This window comes from Pleurodeles waltl, chromosome 6 (assembly GCF_031143425.1).
Source record: "Pleurodeles waltl isolate 20211129_DDA chromosome 6, aPleWal1.hap1.20221129, whole genome shotgun sequence".
Classification (NCBI taxonomy): domain Eukaryota; kingdom Metazoa; phylum Chordata; class Amphibia; order Caudata; family Salamandridae; genus Pleurodeles; species Pleurodeles waltl.
Genome location: NC_090445.1, coordinates 190,975,164 through 190,996,841, shown reverse-complemented (window position 1 = coordinate 190,996,841; position 21,678 = coordinate 190,975,164). Strand labels below are relative to the sequence as shown.

The 21,678-nt window shown below is 47.5% G+C and overlaps 1 protein-coding gene across 1 annotated transcript in view; it reads right to left on the bottom strand.

Annotated features, from left to right (window-relative positions):
* Positions 1 to 15,473: 15,473 nt before the first annotated feature.
* Positions 15,474 to 21,678, bottom strand: part of LOC138301512 (sperm axonemal maintenance protein CFAP97D1-like) — a 419,805-nt gene continuing 413,600 nt past the window's right edge. The window contains exon 4 of the mRNA XM_069242024.1: positions 15,474 to 15,684. Coding sequence (XP_069098125.1) covers positions 15,474 to 15,684 — 211 coding nt within the window. The remainder of the gene's footprint in view (positions 15,685 to 21,678) is intronic.

The following is a 21,678-nucleotide window of genomic DNA, read 5'->3' as shown; positions in this document are numbered from 1 at the left end:
GATATCTTGGTCCTCAATATTTTTGACACAATATTCTGTCCACATGATATTTTAGTTACTGAAATTCTGTCAGTAATCCGTTTTTAATTAAGACGTTTTTGAGGTTGTGTGCAGGATAGTTCATAATATTCTCTACCCCTCTGCATTTTATTTGCACTATGTTTTTCCTCTGCCTTATGTCCACATTGCCTTTTAGCTTCTTCACGATTTGACTTTGTCGAACTACTATAGGAGCTCCCGCCTCTACCACACACCTCAACCCTACAGGAGCATCTGCAGGACTGTTTTTTTACAAAAGGAATAATCCCTCCATGAACATGCTGGTTTTAGACACAAACATTCTGTGACAGATAAAACAAAACTTGATTGACAAGTAATTTGAAATGAAATCGCAAATCCTGTACAGTTTTTTTATTGACTTCTGAACAACACTTTATAAAGTAGATAGGCTGTCTTTTAGGAGGAAACTACTCATGCTGGGTATTCCTACAAACATATTAATATTGCTTATAGAACTGCACACTTCAACATGGTGTAGAGTCTTGTTGGGGGGAATAAAAGGCCTAACATCTAAAATTCAAACAAAGAACACACTGAAACAGGGCTGTCTTTCAGTGCCTTTTCTTTATTCTTTATGATTGATCTACAGAATCTGTAAATATTAAGAACTTCCCACCATGTAATGAATCATAAAATCTACACATGTTTAATATACTCAGATGACTTGATTTTATTTGCTCTTACTGCAATAAATGCTGTATGTCAAACTTGATAAACAGACTTGCTGCACACACGACTGGGACACAATCCCTCCAAAAATGAAATGTCCAGTCCACACTATGTCCCGTATTTATACTTTTTGACGCTAAACTGCGCTAACGCAGTTTAGCGTCAAAAAAATTAGCACCGGCTAACGCCATTCTGAAGCGCCATGCGGGCGCCGTATTTATTGAATGGCGTTAGCCGGCGTTAGCCGACCGGCGCTGCCTGGTGTGCGTGAAAAAAAAACACGTACACCAGGCAGCGCCGGCGTAGGGAAAAATGGCGTTTGGGCATCCAAAAATGGGGCAAGTCAGGCTGAGGCAAAAAAATCGTCTTAACCCGATTTGCGCCATTTGTTTTTGGCGCCCAGACGCCATTAACATGACTCCTGTCTTAGCAAAGACAGGAGTCATGCCCCCTTGCCCAATGGCCATGCCCAGGGGACTTATGTCCCCTGGGCATGGTCATTGGGCATAGTGGCATGTAGGGGGGCACAAATCAGGCCCCCCTATGCCACAAATTTTTTTTTAAAAAAATACTTACCACAACTTACCTTTTCTTCCCTGGGATGGGTCCCTCCATCCTTGGGTGTCCTCCTGGGGTGGGCAAGGGTGGCAGGGGGTGTCCCTGGGGGCAGGGGAGGGCACCTCTGGGCTCATTCTGAGCCCACAGGTCCCTTAACGCCTGCACTGACCCAGGCGTTAAAAAGAGGCACAAATGCGGGGTTTTTTGCCCCGCCCACTCCCGGGCGTCATTTTTGCCCGGGAGTATAAATACCACGCACATGCCTGGGAGTCATTTTTTAAGACGGGAACGCCTACCTTGCATCTCATTAACGCAAGGAAGGTGTTCACGCCAAAAAATGACGCTAACTCCATGAACTTTGGCGCTAGACGCGTCTAACGCCAAAGTATAAATATGGAGTTAGGTTTGCGTCGAATTTGCGTTAAAAAAAACGGCGCAAATTCGGCGCAAACGGAGTATAAATATGCCCCTATATCCTTCAAAATTGAAAAATAACTCTTCAGTTCAATATAAGTTGTTGCAAACGAAACAATGAAATCCATTAGACACATGCTTAGAAATGGAAGAATAAAGTGTATTCTACTTTTTGTAGTACACTGATAATTCATTAGCTCATAACAAAATCAATGACACTCTCCATGGTCTACACCATTTCAGGTACTACCTTGCCCTTCTTCAGGGAAAAAGAAGCTGAAAGAAATTAAGCCAACAACATTAAAAAAACGAAACATCGTGGAGCACATTGTTTCCAAAGCAATGTTACTCTATAATCTTGAGCTCAATGCTTGAAGACTGGTTTGAGTCACCTTCTGGTTATAGTCACATGATTGGTTGAATGAAATTTTGTGTTGGTTTTAGTTGTTGGTTTTGTTTCAAGTCGCTCAAGTTCATAAAGTCTGTCGTTTAGGAAACAATGTGGTCCACAATGTTTGAGTCTTTTTAAAGATCCACCTTTTAGATCAATTGTGTGGCATTTGGCTACATTTATGAACCGTTGAAAAGTATCTTGATTACCGTTATCAGCCTATAGCTCATTCCATGAGGTTGTAAGTAAAAGATACTATGGGGGTCATTACAACATTGGCGGTAAAAGCCGGTTACCGCCGTGCAGAAGACCGCCAATACACCGCCGCGGCAGCGGAATTCCGCCACAGCTATTATGACCCACGAATCCACGCGGCGGTCTTTCTACCGCGGTATTCCATTGGCAGTACACACCGCTGCGCTCAAAATACACACACATCTCAAAAACACCACCACATTGGACACACACACCTGATACACATACAAACACCACTCCCACACACCCAACACTATATAAAACACACATCCACATCACCCACAAACCCCTACGATCAAAATGTATTCACGAAGGCCAGAGAGACAGCACAGAATAGACAATCCCACCACACAGAGGCACACAACACCATCATCCACACAACATCCACGCACAAAACACCACACACCACTACACATCCCCACACACATCAACACTCACACCGCCCCACACATCACACACACCACCCCATGTCACGCCAAAGACACCCCCGCTTTTCCGAGGAGGAGCTCAGGGTCATGGTGGAGGAAATCCTACGGGTAGAGCCACAGCTATTTGGCTCACAGGTGCAACACACATCCATAGCCAGGAAGATGGAGCTATGGTGAAGAATTGTGGACAGGTTCAACGCTGTGGGACAGCATTCAAGAAATCGGGAGGACATCAGGAAGAGGTGGAACGTCCTACGGGGGAAGGTGCGTTCAGCGGTCTACAGGCACAACATCGCGGTTCAGCGGATTGGCGGCAGACCCTCACCTCCTCCCCCACAACTAACAACATGGGAGGAGCAAGTCTTGACCATCATGCATCCAGAGGGCCTCAGAGGAGTCGGTGGAGGAACGGACACTGGTAAGTCAATTCTTAGCTATCATATCCCCCACCCTACCTGCATGCTATCACACACCCCCACCCTCACACCCTCCCCTATTACCCAAACTCCTCACTAATGTACTAAGAACACAAACCACACATCCCAACACCAAGCCCTGCATGACACAACGAAGCATGGACACCCATCACTAAAGCATGCTCACTGCACATACCCATAACAACCCTTAACCATCATCACACAAGCCCCCACACAGAAATGCTTGCACTGGGGTACACGCTCACCCACCCATTGCACACCATGACACACACACATGCAATAATAATGCTCTTATGCCCCTGCAGGATCACGAAGGACCGTCACCACCCCAGAGGGTCCAGACAACTCCACTCCACCCACAGAAGAGGCCCACAGTGACGATAGCAGCTCTGCCCTACTGGATCCTGATGACCAGCCCGGACCATCGTGGGCCTCGGGACAGACGGTTCCCCTCGCACAGGCACAGCCCAACACTGACCTTACACCCTCCTGGTAACACCAGCACAGCACCCACCCAGCGGGCCCAAACCTCCGTACCCAGGACAGGTCAATCAGCTGTGTGTCCACCACTACCCACTACAGGGAACCCAGGATAACCCACCACCCCATCAACAACAGGGACCTGGGGGCAGTGGTAGTGGGCGCATGGTCCAGGGGACGGAGGCACAGGAACACAGTGGAACTGGGAGGGCTGCTGTGCGACAGGGGGCTGACAGGCCAAGGGAACCCACTCTCCACGAGGCCCTCTCCTCCATCATGGGAGCATACCACCACTCCCAGGAGACGATGGCGACGGTCCTGGTCAAGTTTCAGGAGACCCAGCGCCTGCAGGAGGAACAGTATTTGGGGTTCAGGGAGGAGCTCAGGACCATCAGCTCCACCTTGGGCACCATCGTAGGGGTGCTGAAGGACATACCGCAGACCTTGAGGGGCACCGTGGCACTCCAAGGGGCCCCTGACACTAGCATGGACGATGAACTGCCCACCACCTCCGCCGGCACTAGTGGACAGGACGCCCACCACAGAACCACCACACCAGCACCCCACCCACTGCAGACGGACAACCACCATGCAAGCGGTCCCTGAGATCAAGGAGCAAGATGGCAAGATCCCCGCCAGGAAATTAGACCACCCTGATTGTCCTCCCACTGTCCCACTTTGTTACCCTGTCCATACTTAAACTGCCCCAGCTCCACTTCCTTTGCCCATATGGCCAGTGCACCTGTGAGACTAATAGACTGGACTCTGCCATGGACATTCCTCCACCATCACCCATCACCATTTTACAACGCCCCTCCATTTTTGAGCACTTCAATAAACACCCTTGAACCACAAAACAATGTTGAGTCAGTCTATGATTTGGTAAAATGTATTATCAATGACAGTGTCAAAATGCGTTTCTAGTTGTAAAGGCAACATACCTATGTCACACATCACAAGTCCTTGAAGGATGCATGCAGATGACACACGTTGGTAAGCACACCTGTGAAACCGTAATGTAAAGGAACAACTCAGTTACCAAATAATCCTATGAAATTACACACAGGATAGAGGAAGACGTGTGACAGTGAATGTAATGGTAAAAATGAAAATGTTCTCACCTGTGTGTCACTGGAAATATTGCTGTATGACTGACTCCCTGTTGTCGTTGTCTTCTTCCCCAGCTTCCTCCTCATCACTGTCCACAGGCTACACAGGCTCCACAGCTGCCATAACACCGTCATCTGGACCATCTTCCTGCAGAAAAGGCACCTGGCGTCGCAAAGCAAGATTGTGAAGCATCGAGCAGGCGATGATGATCTGGCACACCTTCTTCGGTGAGTAGAATAGGGAACCACCTGTCATATGGAGGCACCTGAACCTGGCCTTCAGGAGGCCGAAGGTGTGTTCGATCACCCTCCTAGTCCGCCCATGGGCCTCACTGTAGCGTTCCTCTGCCCTGGTCCTGGGATTCCTCACTGGGGTCAATAGCCAGGACAGGTTGGGGTAACCAGAGTCTCCTAATAGCCACACACGGTGCCTCTGGAGTTGACCCATCATATCAGAGATGCTGCTATTCCACAGGATGTAGGCGTCATACACTGAGCCAGGGAACATAGCATTTACCTGTGAGATGTACTGGTCTGCCAAACATACCATCTGTACATTAATGGAATGATAACTCTTCCGGTTCCTGTACACCTGTTCACTCCTGTGGGGGGGACCAGAGCTACATGGGTGCCATCAATAGCACCTATGATGTTGAGGATATGTCCAAGGGCATAGAAGTCACCTTTCACTGTAGCCAAATCTTCCACCTCACGGAAAATGATGTATCTCCTTACGTGTTTCAGCAGGGCAGACAACACTCTGGACAGCACGTTGGAAAACATGGGCTGGGACATCCCTGATGCCATGGCTACTGTTGTCTGAAAAGAGCCACTTGCAAGGAAATAGAGCACTGACAGCACCTGCACGTCAGGGGGGATTCCAGTGGGATGGCGGATTGGTGACATCAGGTCTGGTTCCAACTGGGTACATAGTTCCTGGATAGTGGCACGGTCAAACTTGTAGGTGACGATTAAATGTTGCTCCTCCATTGTCAACAGGTCCACCAGCGGTCAGTACACCGGAGGATTCCGCCATCTTCTCAATTGTCCCAAATGATGGTGCCTAGGAAGGACAACAGCGACCACAGAGTCAACTATTTTCCAGGTATGTACCCACAGTTACACAGAACCAGAGACGGGGCACCCATTGCCGGAAAAGATGGGAGGACATTTGCCGCTGGAGCAAGAAGACGGCGGAGGCTCAGCTGGGGATGGCCTCCCAACATGGGAGGGGTGCCTGTCGCACAATGACCCCCCTGATGTTCCGGATCCTGGCGGTGGCCTACCCTGAGTTGGATGGGCGCTTTAGGGCATCACAGCAGACACAAGGGGGTGAGTACACTCTCATTCTGCGGACTTTGCGCGCAGTGGAGGGGTCTGGGTGGGGGAGGAGGCCTGTGGGTGTACCTAGGCCAGGCAGAAATACTTAGGCTAGGCCCCTCCGTAATGCAGGCCATGTGGCACTCTACCCCACCGCAGTAGAGTGCCAAGAACAGGTATACATGCCCCTGTGGCATTCATGTGTGCAGAAGTCCACCATAGCCATGTAGGCCACATCCCAGAAATAGCATCTGTAGGGGCTAGGAGCACGGCGTAGTGCAGGGGGCTGCTGTGTCTGTATTGTCCGCCAACGGTAGCGGTATGCCATGCACTCAACTTGTCTTTCTTCTGTCTCCCCCCCCCCCCTTTTTGTGGTCTCCCTGTTCTTTTGTGCATCAGCATCATCAGGCGGAGGTACAGTGGCACCGGAGCACGAGGGAGCTGCATCCCACATGGCCATGGAGGGCCACACCACGGACTCAGAATGCACCAGTGGGACGGAGGGCGAGGGGAGCTTCACATCGGCCACCGGATCACCAACAAGCGACACGGACTCGTCCACCGATGGGAGCTCCCTTGCGGTGGCGGCACCATCTGTGCGCCCCACTTCTACAGGTACAGCTGCCACCTCCCCTACCAGCACGGCCCTCCCAGCAGCCCCTCAGCGTTTGTCCCGTGCCCGCTCACCCAGGAGGGTGGGCATCACCTTCGCCCCAGGCACCTCAGGCCCTGCCCCAGTCACCCCTGCTGCCCTCAGTGAGGAGGCCATTGACCTCCTCAGGTCACTCACTGTTGGGCAGTCTACCGTTGTGAATGCCATCCAGGGTGTAGAAGGGCGGTTGCAACACGGTAACGCATTCCTGGAGGGCATTCATTCTGGACAGGCTGTCCTTCAGCGAACCCTGCAATCTCTGGCCTCAGCACTGATGGCAGCCATTGTCCCTGTGTCTAGCCTCCCCCCTCCAACCTCCTCCACCCAGACCCAATCTCCTGTACCCCAGCCTATCCCAAGCACACCATCAGACCAGCATGCACACACCTCAACACACAAAAGTAGCTCAGGCAAACATAGGCACCACACAACCCACAGGCACACACACAAGCATCACCCACATGCAGACACAGCAACATCCACTGCCTCCACTGTGTCCCCCTCCTCGTCGTCTCCCTCCTCCCTCCCAGTCTCGTCTACACTCTCACCTCCATGCACTACATCTACTTACACCAGGGCTCGCACCAGAACACCCAGCACCACACCCGCTCACCTGCACTCACCACCTCCACTCCCATTTACATGTCCCCTGTGTCCTCTCCCAGTGTGTCTGTGACGCCCCCTCCCAAAGTACACAAACGCAGGCACACACCCACCCAACAGCCATCCACCTCACGACAGCCTCCAGTACCTGCACCTGCACCCAAAACACCTAAAGTGACACCTCCTACAACCACCTCCTCTTCCTCCACTCCCAGACCCCCTCCAGCTACACATCCCAGTGTTCGTTAGAAACTGTCCCTCTGTAAAGTTGACCTTTTTGCCCCCACCAGCCCCTCTCCACTTCATCAGTCCCGTTGTAGCGCCTCAGCCAAAAAGCCTCCAGTACCAGTGGTGCGTGTTCAAGGTGTGTGGAGTGCACCGGCCACAAGGGCAGGCAGTGTGACACGGAGCCAAGGCACTGCCAGTCCACCCCCTGTAAAGGCTCTGAAATTGGAAAGTGGCCGACGGGACCGTGTGAAGACTCCTGGAGGCAAAACAACTCACAGGGGTCCCAGGGGGATAGCAGAGTCAGCTGTGACTCCTCCAAAGGTGGGGAAGGGCCAGAAGAAGTCTGTACAGCCTGGTGTGAGCATCACGGCGGAGAAGGGCGGCATCCTTCCCGGCGGCCGGGGCGCCACCGCCAGCACTATCATCACTGGTCCGGAGACCACCGCCAGAGTCAGTGCCCAGGAGGGCCCAAGTATCGTCACTGGTCAGGAGACCACCGCCAGAGTCATTGCCCAGGAGGGCCCAAGTATCGTCACTGGTCAGGAGACCACCGCCACCGTGGAGTCAGTGCCCAAGGGGGCCCAAGTATCGTCACTGGTCAGGAGACCACCGCCGGAGTCAGTGCCCAGGAGGGCCCAAGTATCGTCACTGGTCCGGAGACCACCGCCAGAGTCATTGCCCAGGAAGGCCCAAGTATTGTCACTGGTCAGGGGACCACCGCCAGAGTCATTGCCCAGGAGCGCCCAAGTATCGTCACTGGTCAGGAGACCACCGCCACCCCCGGAGTCAGTGCCCAGGAGGGCCCAAGTATCGTTACTGGTCAGGAGACCACCGCCGGAGTCAGTGCCCAGGAGGGCCCCGGCACCCACAGCCCCGCTGGGCAATGAGGGACCGTCATGCCACACACCAATGTCCAGTCCAGAGAACATCATGCCACACACCAATGTCCAGTCCAGAGAACGTCATGCCACACACCAATGCCCAGTCCAGAGAACGTCATGCCACACACCAATGCCCAGTCCAGAGCCCGCCATGGCTAAGCACCGCTGAACAGTACAGAACCGCCATGGCTAAGCACCGCTGAACAGTCCAGAACCGCCATGGGAAAGCACCGCTGAACAGTCCAGAGACCGCCATGGCAAAGCACCGCTGAACAGTCCAGAGACCACCATGGCAAAGCACCGCTGAACAGTCCAGAACCGCCATGGCAAAGCACCGCTGAACAGTCCAGAACTGCCATGCAAAGCACCGCTGAACAGTCCAGAGACCGCCATGGCAAAGCACCGCTGAACAGTCCAGAGACCGCCATGCAAGGCACCGCTGAACAGTCCAGAACCGCCATGGCAAAGCAACGCTGAACAGTCCAGAACCGCCATGGCTAAGCACTGCTGAACAGTCCAGAGACCGCCATGGCAAAGCACCGCTGAACAGTCCAGAACCGCCATGGCAAAGCACCGCTGAACAGTCCAGAGACCGCCATGGCAAAGCACCGCTGAACAGTCCAGAACCGCCATGGCTAAGCACCCCTGAACAGGGCATGCACCGCTGAAAAAGGAAAAGACCGCCACATCAAGCATCGTTATCCCATGTGCAGCTGGGACAGTGACGGGACAGGAACTGTCACGGGGAGACTAATCCAGTCTGGGCACCAGTCCCCCTCCAGAACCAGTGGTGGCTGTTATCTACTTGAGAGACTGTGGCTTTGTACTCCCCAGGATGGTACAGTGGGCAAGCCACCCACTGTAGAGACTTGAGAGACTGTGGCTTTGCACTCCCCAGGATGGTACAGTGGGCAAACCATCCACTGTAGAGATTTGAGAGACTGTGGCTTTGCACTCCCCAGGATGGTACAGTGGGCAAACCACCCACTGTAGAGACTTGAGAAACTGTGGCTTTGCACTCCCCAGGATGGTACAGTGGGCAAACCACCCACTGTAGAGACTTGTGAGACTGTGGCTTTGCACTCCCCAGGATGGTACAGTGGGCAAACCATCCACTGTAGAGACTTGAGAGACTGTGGCTTTGCACTCTCCAGGATGGTACAGTGGGCAAACCACTCACTGTAGAGACTTGTGAGACTGTGGCTTTGCACTCCCCAGGATGGTACAGTGGGCAACCCACCCACTGTAGAGACTTGAGAGACTGTGGCTTTGCACTCCTCAGGATACATCAATGGGCATGGAGCCCCGTCGTGGATATGGCTTTGCACTCATCCGGCTGAGGTGCCCCCCTTTCCCTTCCCCCTGGGGTGCCTGTTGTATTTCTCTCTGATGCCCCGGCAGTGTTCTCTCCGTTTGTGGACAGGTATCTTGTGTGGGCCTCGCCCATGCATTTTTGGACTAGTGGTGCACGGACATTGATATGTGCACATCTGCACTACTTCTCGTAATGTATATACTTTTGAATGATTTTATCATATTTCTGTATATATTTGAGACATGTATATTGAAACATTACAATGTTTGAACTGATTTCGTTTTGTGTTTGCATTCTTCCGGGGGTGTTGTGGGTTGTTACTGTGATGTTTGTGAATTCATTGGTGTGTGTGTTGTAGTGGGTGAGGGTGGGGGTGGGGGAGTTTCGTGTGTGTGTCCCTGACTTCTGCCTCCCCCCTCCTCTATGTCGTAGGTGCAATACTCACCGTTGTCTTCGCCGGCGCCGGCGTTGCTCTTCGTAGATGAGTAGGAATACAAGGGCCGGTAGGATTTGTAATTCCGGATCCATGGAGTCCTCCTTCCTCGTGGGATGTGTTCAGGTGAGCGTTTTCCCATTGCAGAAACTGTTTCCGCCGTGTTTTTATCCACGGTGAATCCGTCCCGGAAAAGGTGGCGGATTGGCGGGCTGTGATACTATGGGTGGTACATTGTCTTCCGCCTGTCTGTTGGCGGTGACCGCCGCGCTGCTTGTCTGTACCGCCGTGGCGGGCGGGGTGTTAAAGTGGCTGTCTTTGTTGGCGGTTTCCACCAGGGTCATGATTCCCTTTTTTTGTCCGCCGGCCTGTTTGCGGTATTACCGCACCTTTAACACCGTCCTCCAGGGATGTAATGACCCCCTATATATTTTCTCAATAAGCTATCAGCAATAAAGTTCAATTAGAATGAACAAGGTATTTGGCAGTGCACCATAGATGTTAATGTGTTATATACATCTATTTCACATAAAGAAGGCAGAGAAGCTATGGAATTGGCATTATTGAGGCAGGAAGACATAAAACCCAGCAGAGTGTTTTGAATGAACTTTTGCATTACTGTTTATATCACAGTTACTTTGAATGGAAGAGTATTTTTTATCTTTAAAATCATGGAACATCAATGGGATTCACAGGGACACCCAGCTATGCAAATCCTCCTATAGCTTAGTTTGAGTCAGACCACATTTACAATGATGCATCACGGAACAATCACTTTAAATTATATTTAAGATACATCGATTATATCTTTATTATATAATCAGGTCAGCTCTATGAACTGCAAGAGAACATAGTTCAACTGAACACGAAGAATGTGCACATTCAATTTACACCCACAATCGACAAAGATAAAAATGACTTTTCTTAATGTGAAAGTATAGAAACAAAGCAAATTCTAAAAGCAAGATCGTACCATTAACATACTGACTTGAACAATTGCTTAACCTTTTCCAGTTACCATCCAATGTCATTAAAAAACACCTTCAATATTCTCAAATTATAAGAATCAAATGCATTACATCAGGACATCAGTCTTTTGAACATTTTTTAGATAAGTATGCCAGACCGTTCATGATGCAGGGATATGCAATCATTCAAGATTCCATTCCATGATTTAAATAAAACAACAAAGAGTTAATGCTAACAACACAAAAGCATCAACCACATACCAGATTTACTTTTGTGTTTACGTTTTTCACTACTTCCAATCAAATCAGGAATATGATTTTGAAATAGTGGGAAATTGTACAAATTGAGAGAGACTTTGGATCCTTTTATATTGAGAAACCTCGGTTTGCCTATCAGCGCTCCAAAAATTTGAAATAAATTTTGAAGACTGTAAGAATGAAGCTGCAGATCAAAAAAGGAAAAGGTACTTTAAAATGCAGAAATTGTACTCATTGCAATGTAACTTCAGGTAACACCGTTACCCACCCACATAGGGGGACATAATATTATGCTGAGACATACCTCCAGCTGTGAAACCACCAACTGTATCTACACTTTAAAATGTCGATTAATGCATGTGGGTAAAACGAATTGCAAAATTAAGGTTAGAATCACCCAACACTAAAGCAACATCTGGCATAATCTGAAAACATCATGTTGCTATGTACTGGCAAACATTAAAAAACAACATCAGCCAGCTCCAAGGTCATAATACTGAAGGCTGAAATTAACACCAACAGGAAGCTGTTGTAGAGAGAAATTGTTTGCATAAAATTGCACAACCACTGTGCAGACTTTTGGTCTTAAGGACTCGAAATGTCATGTTTTTATAATGTTTTCACAACCATTTTACATATTCACTCTATATGAGGTACTGTCAACTGTTGATTTATTAGCACCAGCTATGTGGTAGTTTGTGGATTTCTTTTTAAGGATATATTCATTAGTGTATGTTAAGCTATGCCAGAAAGTGCCACTTGCTCTTATTGATCTGTTATGCTCAATGCGACTGCCATTACAATTTTGAGTTTAGTTCAAGTAAAAGGAACTTATTCTTCACCCTGTCATTCTAATCATTGTGATATTGGATATTCAATATGGCGTGGGTTTTTGGTAAGATTGTTCTTATGAAGGTTTATATGATGCATTTGTGTTTAGTGTTTTCCTTTATTTTATCCTTATGAGATGACACTTGTGTATAATTAGTCGTTTTGATGAGTTTTCCTAACAACCTGATTGAGTTGGACTTTTGTTAGAATTAGCAGTTGAATCTTCAATTCTCTCAATTTGGCATGGATAAGCCCTGGATAGTGCCGTCACATGATCGGCGTCCTTCCGGGGCTATAAGAAGTCACATGATTCACATGATTTGAGGCACGTATAATTGTGTTTGTAAGAGAGTGGCTATTGTGAAGTTGGTTTGGCTGTGATACAGGACTGCATTGACTATTAAGGTAAGCTTTTTTTCATTACACACATGGTTATATGGCTGGTAAGATGGGTTGCGTTTGTTCACACGGTCACGCATTAGTTATTTCAGTTAAAGTCACCTTGGTGAATACAATGTATGTAGCCACTGTTTCTTTGAGGGCTCTTTTTTGTGAAAAGCTGTTATGCTTGTGAGCATTTCAGCACTGACTTTCGAATATATAGTTTCACTTGTTTTTATGCATGGGTTCAACTGCACTTCCCAAAGGTAGAAGGTAATTTATCTTTATTCTTTGGGTTTCCTTCCTTCTCAAGTGCTCAACAAATATAGTACTTTCATTGATTGCGTACTCAGGTGAGGGTTCCATATGACCCATGTTAAATGCTTGAAGACTGGTTTGATTCACATTCTGGTCATATTCACGTGACTGGCTGTAAGACAGAAGTTTGTTTTGTGTTCATTTTAGTTGTTGGTTTAGTTTCAAATCACTCAAGTTCATTGAGTATGTCTGTTAGGATACAATATGGTCCACAATATTTGACTTCTTTTTTTAATGTTGATGCTTCTTAATTTCTTTCAGCTCCTTTTTTTCCCAGTGGAGTAACAAAACTTGAGGACGCCTCACTGCAAAGTGCATCAAGGAGGCCCCTTTCTTGACCCCCTGACCCAGTCAGAACTTCTCAGGCCAGGAGTCCACCGCCCCTGCACAGTGCCGGCCAGTGCACGTGCATGACGGCGTGCAGCTAAGTAGGCCCCCAGGAGCTCGAGCCCGTTCACACCGTAGGGGGCTGCCGGGGCTATAGTTACATCACCGCTTTTTCCTTGAAGAAGGGCAATGTTAGTGCCTGAAATACATTGGAGTGGAGCACCGAGAGTGTCAATGATTTTGTTATCAGCTAAGGAATCAGTGCACTAAAGAAAGTGGGATACACTTTGCTCGTCCATTTCTACACGCGTCTAATGGATTTACTAGTTTTACTGGGAACAACTTATATTAAACTGACTGATTACATTTTCATAATTGAAGAATAGAACGTAGACTGGATATTCTTTGGGGGGGATTGTGTCCTAGTGGTGTTTGCAGCAAGTCTGCATTTCAGGTTTGGAATACAACATTTATTGTAGTTTCTTGGATGGTGTTTTTATGCAGGGAACACATCGGTGCTGCACCATACATTTTGTTGATTATCAACATTTTCCTTGTGGATTGATTACGCGTGTCACCTTTGGAGTGCAAGCTAGGAACATTTTTTTAAATTCTTTATTTGACGTTACATCAATAGGCCTACAATGCAATTTGAATGCCCTAAATGCGTACGATGAGAATTTTTTTTAATTAACACAACCCTACCACCTCTCTCGGTTACACACATCTTTGTGATGGGATTTCGAGTATCACAGTGAAATAAGCGGGAGAATAAGGTTTATTGGAGGTAAAGATTTAGCAGCACGGGGCAGAGTGGATTGTTAACTCTTTTTTCCCTTTCTTTTCTCTCCCTTTTACCTCCTTCACCCTAATTCATCCCGATACATTGGCGCTCGGTAACATGGCAGCAAACGCAACCAAGTTTCTTTTTCAGACTTTCAAATGACAATGTTTGGCACATGGAATCGATGTCAGCGAGGGACATTTTACAATATCCTTAAATGGTTACTGACAAATAAGTCACGCTTACTGAAGTTTCAATAAAGACATCGACTTATCCAAATCCTAAAGCTCAGATTTGTACTGCCTCTTGGTCCACTAATGTACCCTAGCATTGTTCAGGAATTTCAGGGCGCCAAGCACTGGACCATGAGCTTTGTCATCATTATGCTACTTTATGACGTCCTCATAATAGACTGTAAAATGAATACTCTCAAACACCTTAATTGCAGAATGCAGACATTGCAATAAAATACTATGGGGGTCATTCAGACCCCGGCGGGCGGCGGGAGCCGCCCGCCTGGCGGGAACCGCCGAATGACCACACCGCGGTCAAAAGACCGCGGCGGCCATTCTGTGTTTCCCGCTGGGCTGGCGGGCGACCGCCAGAAGGCCGCCCGCCAGCCCAGCGGGAAACCCCTTCCCACGAGGACGCCGGCTCCGAATGGAGCCGGCGTAGTGGGAAGGGTGCGACGGGTGCAGTTGCACCCGTCGCGAATTTCAGTGTCTGCAATGCAGACACTGAAATTCTATGTGGGGCCCGCTTACGGGGGCCCCTGCAGTGCCCATGCCATTGGCATGGGCACTGCAGGGGCCCCCAGGGGCCCCACGACACCCCTCACCGCCATCCTGTTCCTGGCGGTCGGAACCGCCAGGAACAGGATGGCGGTGAGGGGGTCGGAATCCCCCATGGCGGCGCAGCAAGCTGCGCCGCCATGGGGGATTCCTCAGGGCATCGGAAAACCGGCGGGACACCGCCGGTTTTCCTGTTCTGACCGCAGCCAAACCGCCGCAGTCAGAATGCCCTGCGGGGCACCGCCAGCCTGTTGGCGGTGCTCCCGCCAACCCCGGCCCCGGTGGTCCTTGACCGCCGGGGTCGGAATGACCCCCTATATGTTTTTGAATGTAAGTTGCCCTCCGTTTGTTGTCTTGCTCAATTTGTTTTCTGGACTATAGTACATTATGCCAGGCCATAACATCATATTAAATTAATCCATTTTCCCAAACCATCAATGCACACCTGATTTGACTGCTCCTCGGCTTCAGAACCTCGTAATATCATTAATGTCACCTACATTTCACATGACACCTTAAAACATCGATCATAAATTGTGATGCCTCCATCAAATTAACTGGATTTGATTATATCATCCCAGATTATGTTACAATTTCAACTGTTCCAATGGTTTTGTTGACCCACAAATAAACACTCATTTTAACTGCAGAACTGAAAATATCCCATACCTGCCAATCGTCTTCCCACTTCTTGTGGTCATAGAAACTTTTGCTTTCTTGAAGCCTCTTGTTGAATGCTTGGTTTTCCATGCTAAGTTTGACCATGTCTCTATTTCTCTTTCCATCATTCAAGCTAGAATTAAAAACGGGGTTTCAGTAAGCAGTATTTACTATTAATAACTCTCATAATAACTTGCGAATGTCTTATGAGACAATAACAAATATGCAGTAAGAAAAGGAAAATTAATCATTAATTAATTTCACAAAGTGAGGGGCTGGGAAGTAGAAATTAGTTTTACTAGACTTAAATGTTGAAATTCTAAAATGTTGGTTATAATCAATCCTAAATATAAAACTTCTGATATAAAACTCGAACGTCCTCCAAGGACTGTTTATCAGAAACCCCTAATTTCCAGCCTAACATGTCAAATGTGAAATTTCAGACCACATTTTACATTTTAGAAGCAAAGAATAAGAAAATAACTTTCCCTCTCTAGACAGAAATTGTGCTAAATGAAAGTTGTGTGCCTTTCAGCTTTGCTTTTAATAAATAAATATTCACTTCCAGGCAACACAATTCGGAATTGTAAGTCAAAAGTATGGATTTTAAACAAAGATTACACTTTCACAAGAACACTTTCAGGACAGAGCCATTTCTTATCTCAAGCAAAAGGCTGAATGGTGTACATGGTTCCATCCAATCCGCCAACTGTGACCCACAGACAACAATGTATTTTATATGAAATAAATATAATAATTTGCACTACATAAGCTCGGGGTTAGCCTTATGTTTAGGAAAGTACGACTGATGAAAAAATTTTATTCCTAATACCGACATGGATCAGATCCAAGATATAAATTAGATTGTTTATTCATTATTCATTATTTAGCTGGTATTAATTTAACAATAAAGACATATATTTCGTTCTGTAATACTCTGATACATTATCATACTTCAAAGTATCTCTGATTCCAGAAGTCCATCACTTCATTGTTGATGTTAAGTATTAGACAGAGGCAGTTTGATTTGTGATCCATTAGAGCGAAAGTGTCTAATGCTGGTTCTGGAGAGCTGGATTCATGCCATAGTTTTAGGATGACCACTGACTTTGAAACCATTCCCATTTATAATCAGTGTGTGTACATTTATCAACAAAACAGGTGTTCTGGCTGGACTGTTCCAATGGAGAGCATGGTCAAGACTGATTTGCTTATGGCTGAGCCCAAGCTGACGAGGCATGATGAGTACAAGAACAATGGATTTAACCCAGATCTGTGACTGGGGGTGAGTGTTTGAAACGTTTCAGCTCTCCTCCATCCTCTTGTTGTGTTCCTATGTTCGCCCTAAGTGTCCAGGGTATGCCCAGGTGTCGGTCTCTTGCTTGCTGTGCCACTGGATTCGAGTTAGCCTGGCTGATGAGGGGTGGTACCCCGAAACCTTTCCCAGGATGCTTGTTTCCAGTCCAGGGAGGACCTGGCCTGGCAGTTCTTGCTGGACTGTTCCCATGGGGAGCCGGGTCAAGACGATGTGCATTTGGCTGGGTCCAAACTGGACTGGCATGGTGAGCAAAAAAACAATGGGTTGAACCCAGATCCGTGACTGGCGTTTCAGCTCTCGTCCATCATCCTGTTGTATTGCTGTGTTCACCCTAAGTGGCCACAGTATGCCCAGACATGGGTCCCTTGCTTGCTGTGGCACTGGAATCACGCTAGCCTGGCTGATGAGGGGTGATACCCCGAAACCAATTCCAGGATACTTGTTTCTGGTCCAGTGAGGACCTGGCCTGGCAGTTCAGGCTCGACTGTTTCCATGGGGGGGGGGCATGGTCAAGACTGATTTGTATATGGCTGGGTCCAAACTAGGGTGGCATGGTGAGCAAAAAAACAATGGATTTAACCCAGATCTATGACTGAGGGTGAGTATCTGAAAAGTTTCAGCTCTCATTTGTGTTATGTTTGCCCTAAGTGGCCAGGCTATGCTCAGACGTGGGTCCCTTGTGTTGTGGGTCCATTTTAGTTCCCTGCCTGGGCACAGGAGATAGCTTAGCTTTTAGCTTGTGGACCTGTTGCCCTTTTTACCTGATACCCTTTGACATATTTTTATGCTCTGTTATATTTCATTTAATTATTTATTTCCTTTTAGCACTGCTTGCAGATGTGTACATTTTTGAGAAATGTTTTTATTCTCCTAATCAGTGTTATTCTGAGAAAGCGTCATTATCATTGATGTATGTGGATAATTGTTGGAATTTGCATTTTTGCAGGGTCATCCCCAAACTTTTTGCCTCCTTCCTCCTATTTTTTTCTGACCTGTTTTTGTTGGCTTTAGAACTCTGAGCACTTAACCACTGCTAACCAGTGCTAAAGTGCATATGCTCTCTGTGTAAATTGTATGGTTGATTGGTTCCTGGGGCCCTGAAAGGAGAAGCTGGCAGCCAAAGAGTGAGAAATCCATGCACAGAATGCTGTGCGGGGAAAGATCAACGCAACAACGATCTGAGGCTGAAAAATCAACGAGCCGCTGGCTTCGCGGATGAAAATAGACGCTCGCCTGCAACGTGCCCTGAAGATCAATGCCCGGGGCAGGAGAAACGGCGCACAGCATCGCTGACGGAGGCTGGTGGGATCGCAACCCGCGATGCTTGGTTTTCAGATCATCGTGCAGCTGGATTTCCGACGCAAACACCGCTGGGAGTGTAAAAACAGTGCAAAGCCTGCCCGGGCCTGAGAGTGCTGACCGGATCCACGCATCGCTCTCCTGCGGAGAGAAGAAACAACACACGCTGGTCCGACTAAAGGAGAAACGACACAAGGTCTCGCTCTTGAGTGAAATCGATGCATCGCAAGCCCTTTTTGACGCACACTCGCCCGTGCTGGGTTATTTTTGACGCACCCAAGGTACATTTTCACGCTAACAGCGTTAGTGTGTGTTTAAAATTATATGACTTTTGAATTTTTATTGATAACGACTTGTGTATTGTGGATTTTTGTCGTTTTGGTCTTGTTTTGTTTAGATAAATAGTTTCTATTTTTCTAAACCTGTGTTGTGTCATTTTGTAGTGTTTTCATTAAGTTACTGTGTGTGTTGGTACAAATACTTTACACCTAGCACTCTGAAGTTAAGCCTACTGCTCGTGCCAAGCTACCAAGGGGGTAAGCAGGGGTTAGCTGAGGGTGATTCTCTTTTACCCTGACTAGAGTGAGGGTCCTTGCTTGGACAGGGGGTAACCTGACTGCCAACCAAAGATCCCATTTCTAATAATAATGACATCCTGCTCCTTTTGTTTTATGTTGACAAGAACAGAACGCAAACATGTCAGGTATTCATTATGTAAATGCAGACACAAGTTTGCGTACACAATCTCATATTTAGGTATATATTCACGTCAGGATTCCTGCACAAAGAATAACATGCGCACTACAAAAACACATCACGAGACCAAGGTCATTAGCGGGGGTTCCACGAGGATACACCATCTCGACTCCACACCACGTTACAGTGAATCACAGCCTTATGTCTCTACGATTCCTGATCCGGAGACTCAGGGGCAGATCTCACCCTAAGGTAACGGGGGTTGGGGGCATTTCTCATGGACACTGTACTGGCAGATTAGGTTTATCATGCCCATCTCTCGCTGTAGAGTAGGGTTTATGCCTTACTATTAGGAATTGCATATTTCATGTGTATTGCAATATGTTGGGGGTTTATATTTTCACCACTTTTATCCTCACCATTCTGCTTCTGTTATTTCTGATTGTCTTAATCATTGCAGCACATGCATTTTATCGTAGATTGCAGTCTTTTCAATAAATATATTGAAAACTGTCCTGCATCTTCTCCATTGCCCGTTTGTGTGTGTGTGTGTGTATGTGTGTGTAAGAGACTTATTTCTAATGAGAGAAAATGGGTGAGATTTGTTACACCAAGTCTTCCATGAGAGTTCACCAGAGTCCATGAGCTAGGCAGCCAGAAATCACCTTTACTACTTAGGTTTTGTGTGATGTACTGCAAGAGAGCTGGGAGGTTTGGGCCAACAGTTTCTAACTGGAGTAGGAGTGACTCAGTCAACTATGAGCAAAAGGGTTGCTGCCCTTAATCCAGCAGTCTCCCTGAGAGGCGAGAGTCATTCACGACACTTGCTCTCTGTGCCACAGGACTCAAGCTTGCCGAAACCAGTCCCAGGATGCTTGTTTATGGTTGAGGGAGGCCTGGCAGTTCTGGCTGGACTAGTCCCATAAGGAACAGGGTCACAACTGATTTGCAAATGGCTGGTTCCAAACCGTGGGGGGCATGGTGAGCAAAAGAACAATGGATTTAACCCAGATCTGTGACTGGGTAAGTGCAAACTTTCAGCACTCCGTCCATCATCTTGTTGTGTTGCTGTTATCAGTGTAAGCATCGTCGACAACCACTGCACTATAGTGTCCAAGAAAATCAATACAGTTAAGCTATTGTTTCATAGATAGATAGATAGATAGATAGATAGATAGATAGATAGATAGATAGATAGATAGATAGATAGATAGATAGATAGATAGTTAGATAGACCACAATGCAAACATATAACTTTATCTTAAAACAGTAGCCTGTAGAACCTTGCTTGCCAGACAGGTAGAAGATCATAATGATGGAAGCCCTAACAGCAGTGAAATATGCAAACAGAGGAGGTCTTATATTACAATACCTGTGCAGTTATGGTGAGGCAGGGGCCTGAAAACAAAAGCAGCATGATGCAACATGTGAGGTCACACTTTGGGTAGATACAAGGTTGGTCAGCAGATGGCACTTCAGAAGTATTTATTTATTGGTTTATTTGTTTATTGTGTTGTTTTATTTAGTGCAAACTAGACTCAAGGGATGGCAGAGTGCTTTTGGGAGTTGCAAGAATGGCATTGATTGGTTCTATCAACGACTTGAGGATGTTAAGTGTGTATAATAATAAAATGACATACAAAAGTGTAGCAGGTGGAGAACATGCCGAAACCCTATAATTACAATTTTGTACTATAGGAAACTTTCAAAGTTCATGTACCATTCATTACATTAGTCTCGGTTCTACAGTGAGAGTCAGACTACAGGCAAAGATAGTTAATGAATTGTTGACAAAGTAGTCTTTTTGTCCTGAAGATACAAGCTAGCATGTGCTTGGTGCATTGGCTTCATCGAAACAGAGAGAAATGTTAAGTGATTTGTTGTCTAGGCTAAGCACCGTTTTGCTAAATCGCTTTTTGGAACAGGTACGTTGTTCCACTTAGGATTGTTTTTTGGATTCAAAGGACAGCTTCTGGAGGAAATGGTTGGTGTTCATCTGCGACCATTCAGGTCACAATTAGTTTTCTATGATTTGGAGTTCAACCATACAACTTGGGGACTGCGGCCTGCGGGACAGCATGAAGTGTCCTGGTGGAAGAGTCCAAGAGCGAGTGATGTTGGGACGCGTTGTGCCAGTTGTATTAAGAAGCGTGCACGCGGCTTGAACTTTTAACAAGTGTCACGGGATGCTGTGCGGTAAGATTTTTATTTACAGGTTACAAGAAGGGCGAAGGACCAGAATTAGCCGAGAACAACATTCAGGCATGGTGCTGCAGATCCTACCCAGCGGGGACTCCCACCACTCCAACAGCCATCATGCCTCGGGACCCCCTACTGAGGGGCAGCTCTTGGAGTCCCAAGTCCTGGAGGAGCTGAGGAGGGTGTGCAGTGCCTGGCATGCAGTGTACTGAAACAACAGCAACCAAAGGTGAGTGACCAGTGGGTGCACGGGGCAGAAGGATGGGGCAACATTTGATAGCAAGTAAGGGATATGCACATGGACAGAAACAAATCGAGCTCATGTCCACGAATGAGAGGGGTGGGAGCTAGGTGGCATGGGGCTGAGGAGTCTGCAGAGCCAGGCATACAGTGTGCTAGAGCAACCGCAAGCAGAAGTGGATGCTTACTGCAGAGTCTTGTGAACAGGGCCGGTGGGAGACAACAAAGGGACAGAGGGTCACAAGTGTACAGGCTGGCGCAACAGTGGCGGGGGTCCGATGGGTGCATATGAGGCATACATTGAATAATATGATATACACGATTGCTGTAGCTGCACCCCTACCGCCTCATTCCTAGTGGCACTTTGTGTGGAAT